This window comes from Chaetodon auriga, chromosome 4, assembly GCF_051107435.1.
Source record: "Chaetodon auriga isolate fChaAug3 chromosome 4, fChaAug3.hap1, whole genome shotgun sequence".
Taxonomy (NCBI): Eukaryota; Metazoa; Chordata; class Actinopteri; order Chaetodontiformes; family Chaetodontidae; genus Chaetodon; species Chaetodon auriga.
Window position 1 is genome coordinate 13,237,295 of NC_135077.1, and position 18,311 is coordinate 13,255,605.

The following is an 18,311-nucleotide window of genomic DNA, read 5'->3' on the forward strand; positions in this document are numbered from 1 at the left end:
TTATTTAGTTCTTAATATTTTAGAGCTTTTCGTTAAAATATAAGACTTTGTTAATGATAGGAATGCTGTTTAAACTTTCCATCAACCTTCATGACAGACACAAGCATTCAATGTCTGACATTAAGATAAATTAAAAAATATAAAGCTCAAGAACTAGAACACTGAATTGTGTTTTTGTTTTCAGAAAGTTGACAAGGTAAAATGCATTAATACCCCCAAAAGAAATCACATCATAAAAGACAGCATTGTATGATGCAGTTCAACATGTAATTATCAGTTGCACATTTTCACACCTGTTGGGATAAATTTGATAATTACCAGTTTTTACCAAGATTTTTAATTTAACAACGTGGCAACAATGTAATACTAGCCAAATCTCAGAAACATAATGTGCAATTCTTTGGGACATTTATTTTGAAAAGCTTGTTGATTGCGTCATCAGGAATCGACAGAAGTAGTTCGTGCTCGCTGGATGTAAGCCGGTAATTTGAAGGTTTCTTACCTTTATTATACGCTGTTTGTGCTGTGTTTGAGTTTTATTAGGCACTGGTCTGTGTCGTTAATGTTTTATTTAAGTGATAGTGATATTAGCATGGCAGTGCCGTGTAAACAAGTCAAAAAGGCTGGTATTTCGTTAGCTACGCTAGTTAGCTAGCCTTATTTGTTTACATTAGCATAACCAGCTTGTTACTGGCAGTCAGGAAACCCTCTGATATCTGCTTCTGTCGTTTTAACGGGTTTTCTTCTTTTTGCTACGTCAGGGGTTAAAGATCAATGTTAAAACACACGTATGACGGAAAATCTCCAACAAATGTGAATGACTACACGACGTATGTTGAGCTTGTCTTCTTCTTTAAAAGTGTTAAATGTTCATGCTCTCTCGTGGTTTTTGGCCATGTTGTCTCGCTGGACTCGCCTTGTAGGCAAACATTTGGCTGCAAAAAGGAGTATCGAGAAGAGAAGACTCGCTCCCTCGTCTGTCACGTCTTGTATCCACCATCTAGGAACATAGTCAACCAAAGTGAATTTCTTAAATTTTATATTGTTCGTGTACACATCCTTGTCACTCTATGAGGTTTTCCTTGTGTTGACCTCCGTATATTTCACTTAACTGCTTACATCAATTTGAAAGTTTCAGAGTGGACTGAACAGGACTGGGTTTCCCTTCAAAATACCAAACCCATTAAGCCTAAACAATACTGGTTTCAATACCAAAGTTTCTGAATGTTTTCCTATGAAACCCTTGCTTATATTGAGCAAAATATGGCAAGTTTTTCAGTACATCTTTGTTTAATGTTGTCTCAACATAATCAGCCATGCCTGAATCAAACAAATTAAAATAAAATGAGCAACGTTGTTATTTAGGGTTCAAAACTGTATAATCAAGGAGTAAGTGAACGAGACATGATTTTGAGCAGACTTTGAGACCAGCACACAGTACCTACAGTTTTCTACAGTGTCCTAAGGACACAGTTTGGTTGATACTCTAAAGGTATTGTGGTTCAGTACTCAGATCTGACTGTTTTCATAATGCTGGCTAGATGGATATCTAGCATCCTTACTATCTTATCTCACACAGCTCATAATTGGGGTTGTTTTTTGTTCCTCAGATATTTTCTAGAATGGCGGCCATCAAATAGGAGGAGGGATGAGGGACTTTGGGCCAGCAGAGCTGCTGGCAGGCCTCTGTCATACAGATGAGCAGAATCCTTTCCCTGTGTGGCAGAATGGACACCTCAGCCCCTGCTTTAACCAACTCGTACTCGGGGCCTTGCCTCATGCAGGCATGGCCATTTTCAGTGCCTGCTACCTCGGCATGGAAAGGTAGGGCATAATTGTCTACAAACATAGTGATATCGTTCACACTTTGGTCTGTGCAGACACTTCATTCATGCATCCTCTTGACATTTTTACAATTGCAAAAGTTATCTGTTATTGTGATGGGATTGGCCACAAAAAATACAAACTAATGTGTAATTGTTATCGGCTCTCAAATTCAGGACACCTCTAACATTTTCAGTGATAATGTTTTTGCTTTGTAGACGCAGCCTCGTCCAGACATCTCCTCCCTGTGGGTGGATGCTCAGGTTGGCCTCGGCTCTGCTGGCTGCGCTGCTCTTCACTTTGGATGTCATCCTGGTGAGCCTCCTCCAGCAGGCGGACATGTACCTGGACGTCCTAGCTGACAGCTGTGCCGTCTTGGCCTGGCTGGTCCACTTCAGTGCCATCATGGTGCTCCAGAGGACTGCTTTCAGGAGAACCAGAGGACCTCCACTACTGCTTCTGCTGGTCCTTCTGTCGGTCCCAAACGTGGTCATCACCTTGATGATTTACTGTGACAATCAGGAATATCTGAACCTCACAGAACCTCTTAAAATGGCACGTTTTGTTCTTGCCTCGGCCCGAACGGTCCCCCTTCTGGTTTATCTTCTGGCATTTGCATTTCCCTGCATCAGTGATGTTGGATATACTTTGTATATCAATGCTGTGGATGGATCCCCTCTCATCCCAGAGACCACCCAGCCGGATACAGGTGAAATGGTGGCTGAGGACGGGAGCGGCTGCATCGCTCGGCTCTTCTACCTGTGGTTGACTCCCCTGCTCAGACGAGGGCAACGAGGGGAGCTGAACAGATCAGCTGATGTTTATCACCTCCCTAGGAAACTCCGGACTAGTGTGATTTGTCGATACTTCCACCAGTGCTGGGAGGCCTGTCGACAAGGGGCAGCGGTCAGTACCACTCAGGATCAGTGGCCCAGGCCGGTCAGTAGAAACCTCCTGAGTGGAACCTGGAGTTCACACCACCAGGAGGAATCATTGGAGCTGGAGGGTGATGTAGGCCTGTTGAGGGTGCTGCACAAGGCGTTTGGGTTGTGGTACTGTGTCCTTGGTGTAATGAAATTGGTGGTCAGCATGCTGAGCTTTGCGGGTCCCCTGCTCCTCAGCAGTCTGGTGAACTTTATGGAAGAAGAGGGAGCTCCAGTCAGCACAGGTGTCTGGTGCGCTGTGGGGCTCTTTGCCACCACTCTTCTCACTTCGTTCCTCCAAAACATCTTCGTGTTCGAGGTCTCTAAGGTGGTGCTGGCAGTACGCACCTCTCTTGTGTCGGCCATTTACAGCAAAGCCCTGCGGGTCAGTGGCAGCAGCCTGGCCGGCTACACTTTGGGAGAGGTGGTGAACTTAATGAGTACGGACACCGACCGTGTGGTCAGCTTCTTCAAGAATTTCCACGAGCTGTGGAGCATGCCCTTCATGTTTATTATCACCCTCTACTTGCTGTACCTTCAGGTGGGTGTGGCTTTCCTTGGAGGGCTGGGTGTGGTGCTGCTGCTCGTGCCGTTCAACAAGTTCCTCGCTTCCCGTATCCTGAGTAACAACAAGCACATGCTCAGGTACAAGGACAGCCGTGTGAAGGTGAGAACTGTTTAGATTTTTTTTGTATTATTAATTATTTATTATTACTATCAATTAATTATTGATTGAACAAGAATTAAATACATGATGACCCTAGATCTAGTTTTATGGTCACCAGAAGTCACATATATATTTATTTCTTCCATCATATTTTGTATTTGCCCAAGAAAAAAGTTAAGTGTTGGATTTTTCTCACTTTTGTGACATTTCCAGTTAATGACAGAGATCCTCTTTGGCATTCGCGTCATCAAGTTCTACAACTGGGAGCCTCATTTTGCTCAGAGGGTCGCCGACTTTCGTAAACAGGAGCTGTCCCACCTCAAGGCCATCAAGTACCTGGATGCCTTGTGTGTTTACACCTGGGCTGCTCTGCCTGTGGTCATCTCCATCCTCACCTTTGTCACGTATGTGCTGTTGGGACACCAGCTGACTGCAGCCAAGGTGGGGAAGCGTTTTCAGACGCTTTGAATTGAGCTAGTGTTTATAACAGCAATAGCTTTAAGGCTTCAAGCTGTGCACAGAGTCTCTAGTAATTATTATTTGTCTTGACATGAGAAAAAAGAGCTAACAAAGCATTTAAACATTGCTTCTTCAATTCATTTATCCCCGATGATGAGCAGGAACTTGTAAAAATAGAAACTTAGTAATAATCTGTACATCCTCATATAAACAAAAATCTGGTTTTTGTGGTCTGTCTTTAGTTTATTGAACCCAACAATGAATCAGATGATTATTTTCCATTAGAGGATCTCTGTTTCTCTGGTTGAAGACATTAAATCACATCCTTAGTGTTCATTGAAATTGAAACTGTCAGGCCTCCATGATATGTGATCACATGTGAAGGAGGATTTCTGCAGCCTGTTTTTCTTTTCATTTTTTTTTAAATGCAGGTTGTAGTATGTTAGATGACTCAGTGAAGTTCAGACTCAGCAGCCAATGTTCTCCCCTGCAGGTGTTCACCACGCTGGCTCTGGTAGGAATGTTGATCGTCCCACTCAACTCTTTCCCCTGGGTGCTCAACAGCATCCTGGAGGCCAAAGTGTCTCTGGAGCGAATCCAGCGCTTCTTCAAACTGACCAACCAGGACCTGCAGGCGTACTACGCCCTGGGTAGGCCGCTGCTCTGAAGGTTGTGTTTAATCAGTGACCCAGAGTGGATCATAATATTTATTTGGTCCCATTTAGTCATCTCTGTCAAGGGAAGAGCAGGTTTTCTGAATTTTAAAACAATCTTTGTAGACATAAAACAAATTTATACGAACATGAAGTTCCACATTTTTTCATTTACAACTTGTTACAACAGTTATTAAAACTTATTATAACATTATATCATTACGTACAGTAATATATATTTCTATTGCTGAAACTTATCTTGTAGTGTCACCTGAAGACAGTCAGACATCTGTCCTGCTGAGTCAGGGGACATTTTCCTGGCAGGCGCCCGACCGTCCAAAAGAGGGGGAAACTGAAACTGGAGCTGCTAAAGGGAGTCTGCAGCTGCACAGCCTCAATCTACACATAACCAAGGTACAAGCCATCTGTCAGCACAGAGAGCGTACTGTATGTGAATTACTCGACTGCCTTCATGCTCTTTGCTCTGTTCTTTAAATCCTGCAGAATTATAACTGAACCAGTGCAGAAGAGTGAATTTAATTTCACCCTTCATCTAAAACCAGAAAGAACTAGAGACATAAATATAGTATTTTCTTTCCCAAAGTACTTTTGAAGAGGCTGCAGTTGTTTTGAAGTAACTTAACTCAGCCATTAAACATCTGTACATAATAAAAGATCTCCACTTGTATTTTACATAATTTAACATATTTCAAGAAGCAACTGATGAATGAAAGCTTGAAAAATTCAGTGTTGTGCCAAATAAGACGACTGGCCACCTGACTTTAGTGTAGTTCAGGTTTGAAGTAAAGCTCTTCTTCTTCTGAAAACAGTGTTGACTTCTGTCTGACTCAGGGCTCTCTGGTCGTTGTGGTCGGGAAGGTCGGCTGTGGGAAGAGTTCCTTCCTGGCTGCTCTCACTGGAGAACTCAGCAGGTACATCACCTCTGAAACTTAAAATATTACAATTGAGCTTAATGTGGAGTCAGTTCATGAAGTTGTAGATGCAGCCTCCTCCAGACATCTCCTTCCTGTGGGTGGATGCTGAAGTGCATTAATGTCTCTTTATGAAGTTCATAAGGCTCACCCGTCCTCCTCCTGTCTGTGCAGGCTGAGTGGAGTTGTATATGTTGCAGACAGGGAGGCTGGCTTTGGTCTGGCCTCTCAGGAGCCGTGGATCCAGCATGCATCAGTGCGGGACAACATCCTCTTTGGCAAAGACTACGATCCTGCCTTCTACCAGACTGTGATCGAGGCCTGTGCTCTCTCAGATGACCTCAATGTACGATTATTGCATACTTTATGCCTTTTCCTGCCTGTCTATTTCTTTCCTCTAGTATCTGTACATATCTTATCTTTTCCTATAATCTCAGGCCACACTGGGCTTATTGAGCCTGATATCATAAAAACAACTGTAAATGAGAGAGTAGTGTTCCCTGCCTGCAGTGTGTGTGTTTATTTAACATTTATAGTAAACTTCTTCTAAAATGTGCCATCAGGTTTTGCCAAATGGTGACAAGACAGAAGTGGGAGAGAGCGGCGTGACTCTGAGCGGAGGACAGAAGGCTCGACTGGCCTTCGCCAGAGCTGTTTACATGGTCGGTACTCTGCACAAACCCGCCATCTGCTTTGAGCACAGAGAGACATGGAGGAGGTTTTACCAAACAAACAAGTGTTAGTCTGCAGAAAACAGTGAAAAGTGATAAAATCACTTCAGAATTTGATATCAGTATGTATTTATTTATGTTGCATGGATTGCACTGAATATTGTTTATGTTAGTGGGTGGTTTGAGAGTCTGGATATGTGATGTGGAGGCCAATTGTAGCATCTCGCAATGTTAACGAACGGGAAAAAATGTTTCCGTCTGGTGATTCAGATCCTCTCCAAATTTAATTGCTTCTTTCTTTGCCGCGCGGCACTCTCAGCTCTCAGTTTCATGAAAATCAGGCCAGTAGTTTTTCTGTAATCCTGTTGCCGAACCGACAGATTGGGAACTGAAAACCTATAACACGTTTTCTTGTTGTTGGAGGAAACAGTGAGTCAGGAAAACACAGTGTTGACATATAATCAGCTGTTGTATCATGTGACACTCCTCTCTTTACCTCAGGACAAAGACATCTACCTCCTCGATGATCCGTTGGCAGCGGTTGACTCCGACGTGGCCGAACACCTCATGCAGAAATGTATCATGGAGCTCCTCAGGGGAAAGACCAGAATCCTTTGCACACACCGCATAGAGTTTGTGGACAGAGCTGACATGGTCGTCCTCATGGACGAAGGAACGATCATCAAAACAGGTAGAAACAAAACTCTTCTTCTTCTCTTGTGATTCTTTCTATATTTGGCTTCATTGTAGAACATGTTGGTTTTAGCTCTTTAATTTCTTCTAACCCTGTGTGTGCTTCACAAATGAGTTCATGAACATGAATATGCTTTTGAAGCAGAGAAAAATGTTTATTGCTCTGCACCGGGACACCAATGCAAATCATTGCATGTGAAAACTTATTTGGCAACAAACCCGATTGGATGCTTTGTTGTAGAACCTGTAAATAACTGGATGTTTGTGTCGAAGCTCATTTGATATTGGTTGAATTGGAGACGAGGCACAATTTCTTGGAAAACACCTGCACTGTCCCTTTGCTGTTAAACAGGCACGCCGGCAGAAATCCTTCCTTTGGTCGAGGCAGTGCCAAAAAAACGGAAGAATGACCACAACATGAAAGAGAAAGGTATGTTTAAAGGCTAAAACTGCTGGACCGAGAAGTAGGCTTGTGCCAATGCAGCTTTTTTACTATACTGATTTCCATGACTTTGGTCCTGAATGGCTGAAATATCTCAACTCAAAACCTTATGACATGTGGCTTTGAGTGAAATGTTTCCACATCTATTGGATGGATTACCATCAGATTTCATTCAGACATTCACGCCCCCTTCAGGATGATTTGTGTTCACTTCAGGAATCACTTTAATTTTAATTCAGCATCATCAACAGGTCAAATATTAATGTGTCCAACATGTAGATATATTTTAAACAAGTGACGCTTCCATCAGTTTTAGCTGCACTTTGAGTGCAAATTAGAAAATGTTAACGCACTAACATGCTGAGATGGTGAGCATGGTATGCTGGAGTTAGCATTTAGCTTGAAGCACCGCTGGTACGTCCCTACAGAGCTGCTATCATGGCTGTTAGACACGAATGCTGTGGACTTTACCTTTCATTTGGAATCTTGTGAGACACACTGACTTTCTCTTTGTTTCCAAAAAAATATGTTTCAAGGTTTGAAAAAACATGAAAATCACTTCTTGTCACTTTACTCATCTGAATACAGCTGGCTCCTAAATCCTGGCTAAATTCTCCAGTACAGTGTTGTCTCTTACTCTGCTAACGACCGTTTATTCAGTCTGGTTTTGCACACAGTATTTTCATGTCCCTTCTTGGTTTTAAGCAGATGGTGTGGAGCAGGAAGAAGAGGAGCCGGGTTCATCCCCTGATCGATGTGTGGATGATGACCCCGACCTGTCGGGGGCGGAGCAGAAGCAGGTGGGCGGGCTGGCGTGGAGAGTGTACCAGACCTACTGGGTTGCTGTGGGTGGAGTGCTGGCTGCCTCCATCCTGATGTCTCTGTTCCTCATGCAAGGTTTGGATCCACCGCTCGGCTTTTCAGCATGATCTGTGTGCAACGGTGATACTCAGCAGATGCTTTCAGTTATTTAAGGAGCGCAATGCTTCACACTGCGGCTGAAATGCAGTGATTCTCATTTTTCAACTCAAATATGAATATGTCAGGTCAGATGAATGTATTATATTTGTTCTTACATTAATGTTATCAACATTCATTTATGTAAATAACAGGTTTATCTCAAAGGTCTAAGTAGATCCAACGAAGAAGAAATTAAGTACTCGGAGAGTGCCAAGGCAAAGAGTCCTTCTATGATATGCAAACAAACCGACAAAATGGCCTGAAAGCTTCCTCGGTGGAGGTGATAATGCAATGTTTGTTTTGATATTTATTTTGACAGAATAAAAATACACGGTCAGAACACTTTAAGGTGAATGATGTTGCATCAATTAGTTGCATCAATCACCTCAGAACATTTTTGCATTGTGGCAGCTGGATGAAAGTCACTGTCCTGAATAAATGACTTGATGAGATTTATTTCTGCTGTAAATCATCACGACGTTGTTTGTTCTGTCCAGCACTTAGTCATTTGGGGTGGAACGATCGGTGCAGCCTCAAGCGGCTTTAAACTTAGGTTTTATTATTGGACTTGAGAAAATTATCACTTCTCCTCTTTGGTTTTCAAAAACAAACTGCCTTTGTGTTGTTTTTGTGATTCAGCCTCTAAGAACGTGTCTGACTGGTGGCTGTCTCACTGGATCTCAGAGATAAAAAACAACGGCTCCACTACAACAAACGGTTCTTCCTCAGGCGCCTTCAGCTCACCTCACCTGCTACTCTTTTCACCTGGAGGGTTAATGTAAGTCATCCAATCAGTACAAGTTTTAATTGAATGAGAACAAATTAGGTTGCACAGAAAATTCTAGTAATTTAACACTAGAAGCCAAAATGACCTTTGTTTTGTTTTGTAAGGTAAGCCTGTTGTTTTGATAATGAATCAATTGAAGTAATCAGGTCTGGAAACTGGATTTTTTCCTGTTTTCTTTATTTTTATGCAGCCTTTTCACTGAAATCTTAATAAAACATTCACTTCTACAAACCCAGGTCTCCTCTGTCCTCCTCTGTGCAAACGTTCCCTTCAAACAACTTGAGCTCCGACGTCAAGTTTTACCTGACGGTGTACGGCTCCATTGCCGCGGGCAACACGGTCTTCACCGCCCTCCGAGCCTTCCTCTTTGCCTACGGAGCCATCTGCGCCGCCACAGCCATCCACAACAGACTTCTGGACCGGGTCCTTAAGGTACGTCATCTGAGCTTTAAGCCCGCACCAACTGTCAGGCTCCCCGGCAGACAGCGAGAGCCGAGCGGAGCAGATTGAGTGTTTGTTATGTTTGGCAGCCGTGGATTGAAGGTTAGAGATCCAGGCTGCTGACTGAAAGGTTGCCAGCATGAAACTCCAGACTAACTGAAGGGAGGATGACATTGGAACAGAGACTGCTGTCATCCTCAGATGCTCTCAGTGCTCACACTGCTTGACCGAGCCACAAATTTAAAAAAGAAAAAAAAATAGCTTGACAATTTGGGAAATACACTTTTTTCTCATATTTGTTGTTAGACAAGAAGCTATATGCAGAACACAGCTAGCGTAGCATAAAGAATGGAAAGCTAATCTGGCTCTGTAAGAAGGTAAGATCCACCTAGCAGCACCTTTCGATCACTGATTAACTTGAAATATCTTGTTTGTTTAAGCTGCACAAATGACAAAGTGTGAAAACAGCAAGTTGTGTTTTTAGGGGGAGTTATGAAGTTTTAATTTATGTACTTCAGAGGTGCTGGTTGGTGGATTTTTTTTAAATAATAATTCTAGGCAAGGAAGCAAATAAGCACATAACTTTGACTGTCTTATATTTGGTGCTGTGCAGCTGTCTGCTGTGGCATTGAGACGGTAAAACCAAAACAAGGAGCTGAAAGATGCTAAAAATCTCCGTAGAGCTGAAGGGAACTGCAGAGTGGCTCCACCACTATTAGCCACACCTTTTACATGCGATGCATTGCTACTATAAAAGTATGGATTACAGCAGCTTTAAGAAGAAGCTCTTCGCACCTTACTCACCTGGCTTCATTTGAAGGTTACATAACTAACCACACACTCTTAACTTCCTGTTTACACCCTCCATTAGGCCACAGTGACCTTCTTCGACACCACCCCGATGGGTCGCATTCTCAACCGTTTCTCTTCAGACTTGTACACTGTAGACGACAGCCTGCCGTTCATCCTGAACATCCTGCTGGCCACGGTGTTCAGCCTGCTGGGCATGCTGGTGGTGATAAGCTACGGCCTCCCCTGGTTCCTCGTGGCCCTGCTGCCCCTGGCTCTGTTCTACCTCCGCACACAGAACTTCTACCGACACACCTCTCGGGAGCTGAAGCGCCTGTGCAGCATCACTCTGTCGCCCATCTACTCGCATTTCTCTGAGACGCTGACTGGACTGGGAACCATCCGGGCCAGTGGCAGCTCTGCCAGGTCAGAGACAGCAAAGTAGACCTTTGTAGAGTGTCATAAATGCTGGATTGTTGGGGCAGATACTGACATCAGTATTCGAGATTTAAAATATGCAGTAATAATAGATCAGATGATAATGAACATGAACATTTTTGATCCTGAAATCTGCTTTTGAGTCGCACGGTCAGAGTGGCTCCACACATGAGACTAAAGAACTCAGTTTTGTTGTTCCAGGTTTGAGGAGGAGAATGCCAGGCGTCTGGACCAGAACCAGCGCTGCCTGTTCATTAGCGTCGCCACCAGGCAGTGGCTGGACATCCGCCTGCAGCTGATTGGTGTTGCTGTGGTGACGGGCCTCGGGGTGATCGCTGTGGTCCAGCACCAGTATAATTCTGTTGATCCAGGTGAGTGCTCAGCTGAGTTTGGTGGCTGCGCACCAGTATATGAACTGGTCCATAATGTGTGTTGCTGGCTGTGTCGTCCCCGTCAGGTCTGGTGGGTCTGTCCCTTTCCTATGCGCTGTCCATCACAGCTCTGCTATCTGGCCTCATTTTCAACTTCACCCAGACTGAGATGCAGCTGGTGAGCGTGGAGAGAACTGAGGAGTACTCTTCGGACCTTCCCAACGAGCCACAGCAGCAGAACACGCAGGTCAGACACACCGCTGCAACTGCTGCACCTGCTGCACCTGCTGCACCTGCTGCACCTGCTGCACCGCCACAAACTGATGCTTATGCTTATGCTACGAACTAAGATATTAAGCTCTCTAAAACTATTTTAACAGCGTGACATGTAAATAGGTGAGACAAAAATCATGGGGCAAAAACACAGATAATGATAAGATTTTAATCCAGGCCAGTACTTCACTGCATGTTTCTTTTTTCTCTTCTTTGTGTTGAGTTAAAGTAAAACCAGTTTGAATATATTCTTTGTCATGCATCTATTCAGCCTGTTGTGGAGTGAGTTCACTTTTCCCCTGAAAGTCAGTCAACAGACAGACAGAGGTCACTTTACTAACAGAACTGCTATCAGCAGGCGACTTATGACTGTAAAGATTCATGCTGAAGCAGCAGCACTCACCAGGAAGTGGGAAATAGTACTTCAAAATAAAATTTCTGCTCCAAAAATTAACCATTAACTTTTTGTTTTGACAAAATTGACCCACATGCTCACTGGGCCACGTTCTGACTGGTCTTGAGGGTCTTTTGCAGTTTGAAATGTGACTTCTTGTTAAGTTGAAGCATGAAGTTCATGTTTACTGTTGTCGCCCACATTTCCTGCTGTCAAACTCCATGAAGGCTTTGCTGTGGATCTTGTCTAATTTGGCTATCCATGATAAAACAGATAATCAGCAACTTAAATACAAAAAATTAAGTTGGTTTTACAGTATTTTTTTTAACAATGGTGAGTTTTCCCTAAAAATCAATTGGTCATTTACTGTATTTGTATTTGTGTCTGTTGTCACTGTTGTTCTGTCCCTTATTTCACGACGCCCTCTCTGCTCCAACATCAGCTGCCCCCGGCGTGGCCTGAGCAGGGCTGGCTGGAGTTCCGCGCTGTGGTCTTGGCCTACAGGGACGGTCTTCCTAACGCTCTGGATGGGGTGAGTCTGGTAGTGCGACCTGGGGAGAAGGTGGGAATCGTGGGACGTACGGGCTCCGGCAAGTCCACCCTGTTCCTGGCCCTGTTCCGTATGGTGGAGCTGAACCAGGGTCAGATTCTCCTGGACGGGCTGGACATCAGCACCGTGGGCCTGGCTCAGCTCAGGTATGCCTGAAGCGGTGGTGGGTTTGGATGAGGATTAAAGGACAAAATGTGAGCAAACATGAGCGAGTCCACACAGTTTGAGAGATAAAGGTTATCCACAGCTCCAATGACCCATATTCTGACCATAACATTGTTTTGTTATGTTGCCATCAACATTTTTGAACATAAAAAACAGATAAAAACAACAAAAATAACAATAAAATGAAATGAACAATAAACCTGTACAATGAAAACACACACTATGTTAGACAACAATGGGAAATGTGCCATGTTTGTTTCAGCTAAGAGGAAACAGCATTTCAGGAGAAAATACTGAAAAGTTTAAAAATCTATCACAGAAATCTGCACTAAAATCGAATCACTTGTGAACTGACCCACGGCTGAACTTTCTGCCAAATATGCAATATGCAGGCCTCATATTTCAGTCTGACTTAAATGAAGCTGTACAATACAATAACACCAGTAACAAGTCACAGTTAATGCTTTGTGTGTGTTGTGGTGGCGCCCTCTGCAGGTCCAGGTTGGCCATTATTCCTCAGGACCCCTTCCTGTTCAGTGGGACCATCAGGGAGAATCTGGACCCATGTGGGCAAAACCCAGACCAGAAGCTGCTGGACGCCCTGGACCAGTGCCACCTCAGCTCTGTGGTCGACAGGATGGGTGAGAGACTGAGGGTGTTATGAGGAAGTCAGTAATGAAGTGAGCTGATGAGATGGGATGACACTGTGAATTAGAGATGAGCAGAGCGATGGTTATTAAGCCAAGGTGTGTCTGTGTTTAATTGCCTGACATGCAGTTCTTTAATTAGTTCACTCCACCCATCGTCATTCCTGTCAGGTCACAGGATCAGTGACTGTCACAGAATGTTTCTTTTGGTTCAAAGGCGTCATCCACTTCTGAGAAAGCGATTGTTGACTCAGAACATCTGATGATCTGGATGCTTTATTTATCCATTCACTCAGCTTCGGTCAGCGTACATAAAATCAAGTTGTAGGCACCATCTACTTATCGTCTTCGCCTCCTTCTTTTCATCTTCCTCTCTCATGTTTTATCTGGCAGTTGTAAAGCAAAGAGGAGGATTAGGATCGGGAGGCCCTCGAGAGACGTGTTGGGTTTTGATTATGGATGCAGGAAAAATGGCCACTTGACTGTCTTTGCACTGTTAAGACTCTGGCAGAAAGATAAAGTGTGCCTCCTCAGCAGTGGGTTTTGTTTAACAAACAGCATCCTGTTAAATATTTGATGTGCCACTTCGCACACTTTTAGTCAAAAAGCTTCAAAGTGATGCATCAGCAGCATAAATGAGAGATGAAGATGGCGACAGACTCAGGCTACCTGTCTAATGCCTTTTTGTGCGTGTGTGTGTGTCAGGTGGTCTGGATGCTGAGGTTGGGGAGAGAGGAAAATCTTTCTCTGTGGGACAGAGACAGCTGCTGTGTCTGGCCAGAGCTCTGCTGACCCAGGCCAAGGTGAGCCACAGAATGAGACCATGGCTGCTCCTTCCAATGCTCTCTGCAGGTCTCCCATCAAAACCATGCAAACATAAGACGTAGTTAGCTGATGTCCTGTGTTAGCATTTCCATTGTTAAACCAGGCTTAAGAGAATCTATCTGACATGACTCGGGCAGAAATGTTCATGTTATTCGGCGTCTTCCTTCCTCACTCTCTGAAGTATCATGTGATGTTTCCTCTGTTGCCACACTGTTACCTTCAATAAATTTACAGATATCTCTGGGTTTGAACATTGCTGGAAACATCTTGGATGCAGAAATGTTCCATAAAACTGCTGCTGCTGTGTTAAAATGACCCTTTCTGTGGACGTATTTTTGCTGTCAGCACGAACACCACCAGTCCAATGCTTTTAATGTGACGCAGCAGCAGCAGGCAATGTTCGGTTTGCATGAGCAGCAACTCAATCCAGCTCTGATATGACTGCAGGAGAGTGAAGAGTAAACAGCAAGGCTGAAATTAATGAGATAAAATAAACAAACAGTAACGCTGGATTTCATGCTGCATTTCCTGTGATTATCTCACATGTAGGTAGGCAGATAAGATCTAATCTTACTGTACTGACACACCTTTTCATGGTAATCCGCTCTGTTTTAGTAATGGACCCAATGAAAGCTGCACACATACACATTCTAATGCAATTCAACGCTGCAATAAATGTTGTCTATGTGCATCTTATATTAGGGATTTCTTGGTGATGGCAACGTTAAATGCACATTCTTGAATAAGTGCTCCGTCTGCTCCCGTCTTACCATCGTCCTCAGTAAACCCTGCACTGCTTTAAGCTGTTTCTCATGAATACACTGAGCTCCACATCACAACTCTGGAACATAAGTCACTGTTTTCACATCATGCAGCTCCTGTGTATTGATGAAGCCACAGCCAGCGTGGATCAGAAGACGGACAAACTGCTGCAACAAACCATCAGAGAGAAGTTTCAGGACAAGACCGTCCTCACTATTGCACACAGGTAAAAGGCTTCCTGAAAACTGATTTCCAATCTATGTTTCAAGATGTGAAACAGTCCACCATGGACAGATTTTAGTCCCCCTTTCTCTTCATCTAATTCATCATCTAATTCATGAATGAAACCTTTAATAAAACTCTGGGCTCATTCTTCATCTTTACGTGGATATTTAAAGATACTTTATTTATTCACAAGTAAATAAAATAGAAATAGTAAATAACTTAAATATCTTACGAGAATATGTAAAATTCTGTAAAAATGTGTAGAAATATGCACACTCTACTATAATATAAATCAACCATAAATAGTAAAACACATGACTATAATGAAATCTAATAATAAACTATGTGTTATGCTACAATAAATAGCAACTGTCTACGTAGAAATATATCTACTGTGCAACATTCTACATTAGTAACAAGAGTAACAGAATACTAGAATAATGCTATGCTAATACTAACGCTATAATAGTAACAATACTAACAATAATAATAGCACATAGTCGTATATAGTAATAATAATAATCATCATCACCATCAGCATCATAACAGCAGTAGTAGAATATTTGGAAATATTTCTTGTTTTGTCACCAGGATCAACACCATCATGGACTGTGACCGGGTGGTGGTGATGCATGCTGGGAAGGTGGCGGAGTTTGACACCCCGGCTGCTCTCCGCCAGAATGACCACTCCATCTTCCACAGGATGGCCGGCTGGAGAGAAGAGTGACGAAACAGAGACTGGAAGGAGGCGACTTGTCAGAACTGGAAAGATTTATTTTTCTTTTTTATCCTGGAACGGTTTGTTGAGAAATTGTGAGAAGCGTCTTGCTTCACACACTTGAACAGTTTTTACAGAACAAACTTGAAACATAATTAAAATCTTCTTCTCCTGCTGGAGCAGATACGTGGTGAATGCCTCGCTGCAGGGTACTGTTCTGCATCTGAACCAGCAGCTTGGACTGAGAAGAGACGATATGGGCACGCTGACATTTAGTTTCTTTTAATTTCTGATTTTAATGCTGATAAAGCACAAATTTAATTAACCTTGATCTTGATTGTCTTAAAGGGCAATTCCAGTATTTTTAATTACCCTTTAATTTATTACTTCAAGTGGGTAAATGGTAGCAGGGCTTACATGTGACTCTATACTCAACCAGTCCATCCTTGTATGTCCATATTTATTGTTTTTGTTGACTCATTTTTCTGTGTTTAGCCTGTTTCACGGTTTTATTTTCTTCACCCTGGATGTGTTGGGAAAAATCACTCTGTCATAGACTCCTATAAACTAGCCACAGTGGCTGATGGGGGACAGTATTTGCGCTCAAAATGTGAACAGGGAGACATATAAAAGCCAACATCTAAAACATCTGGGGAACGTTTTTCTTCCTGTCTTGTCACATTTAACCTCCATTTAGACTCATACATATCAGGGTGTAGTTCTGAGTCTGACATAACGATCTAAGTCTAACTTTAGCGTGTGGTCTATCTGTCAATAATCTGTACTCTCAAACTGGCTCATTGAAACGTAATGATGGGGGGGTAATGATGTGTCTCTTTACATACAACAGATGTTATTTTGTGAATTCTTTATATAAACTGAGGTTTACATGAAAGTCTAAAAGGTTATAATTCACATTCTTGCAGCGTGGGAACAACGTGGATTAAGGGTGAAGGTACCTGACCCTAGATCTGTTTGAGCCTCCTCAGCTACGAGGCAGGCAGCTGAACACTGAGCTGTTATGACTGAAAGCGACAGTCTGCAGACGTCCCAGTCAGATTTCAGTGTTAATCACCGCTCAGAGAATGCTTAGTATAATGTGGTACTACTGACAAAGCCCCTGTGGCATTTTCACAAATAGTCTTAGAAAGTTAATTGCTTTTAGAGGGAGATCACATAAGTGTATTTTGTGTTTGACATACAGTATGTTTTGGTGTTTTATGTTTTAAATCTCAGATCAACACTTTGACCAAACGAGCATTTTTCTTATGTTAAATTATCCTGCCAATGTGCAGCTGCTCCAACGTGGCAAGATGCTGAAAGCCTGTACGTCATGGTTAATAATGCAAGACCTTTATTTCTAAATGAAGCTCTTAATGGTTTAAGAGCAGCTCAGACGACACATTCACTACATATTTGTTTTTTAATAAACTCGCAGGTTTTTTTTTTAGTTTTTTTTTTACTTATTTTCTTTATTAATACGAAAGCACAACTTTTCCAAGTGTGTGTGTTTTGTAATTAAGGAACACCAGGTCTCTTTTAAAACCGGAGGGAATGTTTTCAGACTGAATTAGAGGTCTTCTCTGTAAACGTGGTGTGTTTGTTCGCTCTCGTCCCTTCATTTACTTATGACATATCTTTCCAACTTGTGTCAACATCAAAATGTTCAAACACCTGTGCTTTTAGAGAGATTTCTAGAAATCTGTTAACTCGCTTGGTTGAGAAAGCCTGAGGAAAAATGCCCATCACAATGTTATACTGCTCAACATGGCGTCATTTAAAGTCCGAATCTCTTAAATATTAAATTCAGTATCATGTTCGACCAATCAAAGCAGCAAATTTTCAGTTTACCATCAAATATTTTCCATTCATGCTTGAAATTGACACAATTAATGGATTATCAAAATAGCTTCTGATTCATTGTCATTGTTGCAGCAACTTTAAATCAAATGTTAATTCAAATATTGATTGAAAGAACAAACCTTTTGAGTGTACCACTGGTGTCATTACATGCATTATTATACTGAACAACTCAGAGCCACTGGATGCACTCGACTCGACCTGCTGTATGTGCAATATGATGATGTGTGATATGTTTAACATACCCATGTGAATGGTTTTTTTGGGGGGTGTTTCGTTTTGGCTATGAAGCCCTCTTTAATAATAATTAAACTCTAATGAAAAATAAATCGCTTTTATGTAAACATTGTTGTCACACCTGTTTTATTTGTTCTTGTATTGTCAGAGCTCACCTGGAGCCACGGCCATACCTTTCCAGGTATGATTACATAATAACTCTGCATTCCACTGAGCCGCCTCTTTCTCTTTCCATCCAGGTTCACACAGAAGGGAGTCTTTGTGATCAACATGACGGTGATCAGAGTGACTCACGCAGTGAATGCCTGCCGCTCCCTTGGCACAGGTCAGCATTTTTCTCATATTGACAGACGGATCATGTTGTCCCGGTGTTTGCTTCGTGTTTCTTTTGCTGCATCTTGGTTCTTGAATGTTCGGCATTTGACTTCAATTTGTGTGTGAAAGTGTAAGTGAGCGTATATAGACCGCATACATGTGCATGTGGGAACTCACTGACGTATGAGGAGAGGCGGGTCCAGCGAGTGCAGTTTTGTTATTGTCTGTTGTGGTGAGTGTCTGTTTTTGTATGCATGCGAGCCGCAGGCGTGTGGTAGTCAAGGTGTGTT

At 42.7% G+C, this 18,311-nt stretch overlaps 1 protein-coding gene across 2 annotated transcripts; it reads left to right on the forward strand.

Moving 5' to 3' along the window:
* The first annotated feature begins 432 nt into the window (after nt 1-432).
* Nucleotides 433-17,810, forward strand: abcc10 (ATP-binding cassette, sub-family C (CFTR/MRP), member 10). Of its 2 annotated transcripts, none has more exons than XM_076728756.1 (22): nt 433-482; nt 1,611-1,824; nt 2,043-3,414; nt 3,628-3,855; nt 4,367-4,523; nt 4,792-4,940; nt 5,379-5,458; nt 5,633-5,804; nt 6,022-6,120; nt 6,631-6,820; nt 7,175-7,252; nt 7,970-8,161; nt 8,864-9,002; nt 9,248-9,443; nt 10,324-10,667; nt 10,881-11,050; nt 11,137-11,297; nt 12,160-12,413; nt 12,928-13,073; nt 13,785-13,882; nt 14,780-14,892; nt 15,483-17,810. In XM_076728756.1, exons 2-22 carry the CDS (start codon nt 1,649-1,651, stop codon nt 15,616-15,618), a joined length of 4,650 nt encoding a protein of 1,549 aa, XP_076584871.1. In that variant the 5' UTR covers nt 433-482; nt 1,611-1,648; the 3' UTR covers nt 15,619-17,810. The 2 variants fall into 2 exon arrangements, with proteins under 2 accessions (XP_076584871.1, XP_076584872.1); XM_076728757.1 differs by having other exon boundaries at nt 7,973-8,161.
* The last annotated feature ends 501 nt before the right edge of the window (nt 17,811-18,311 follow it).

What these genes read in the sequence shown, in the direction of transcription:
- abcc10 (XM_076728756.1), top strand. Translation starts at nt 1,649, where the DNA reads ATGAGGGACTTTGGGCCAGCAGAGCTGCTGGCAGGCCTCTGTCATACA. An exon ending in TCGCCAGAGCTGTTTACATG is followed by an intron (nt 6,121 to 6,630) that starts GTCGGTACTCTG and finishes TCTTTACCTCAG; the next exon opens with GACAAAGACATCTACCTCCT. An exon ending in GTCCTCACTATTGCACACAG is followed by an intron (nt 14,893 to 15,482) that starts GTAAAAGGCTTC and finishes TTTTGTCACCAG; the next exon opens with GATCAACACCATCATGGACT.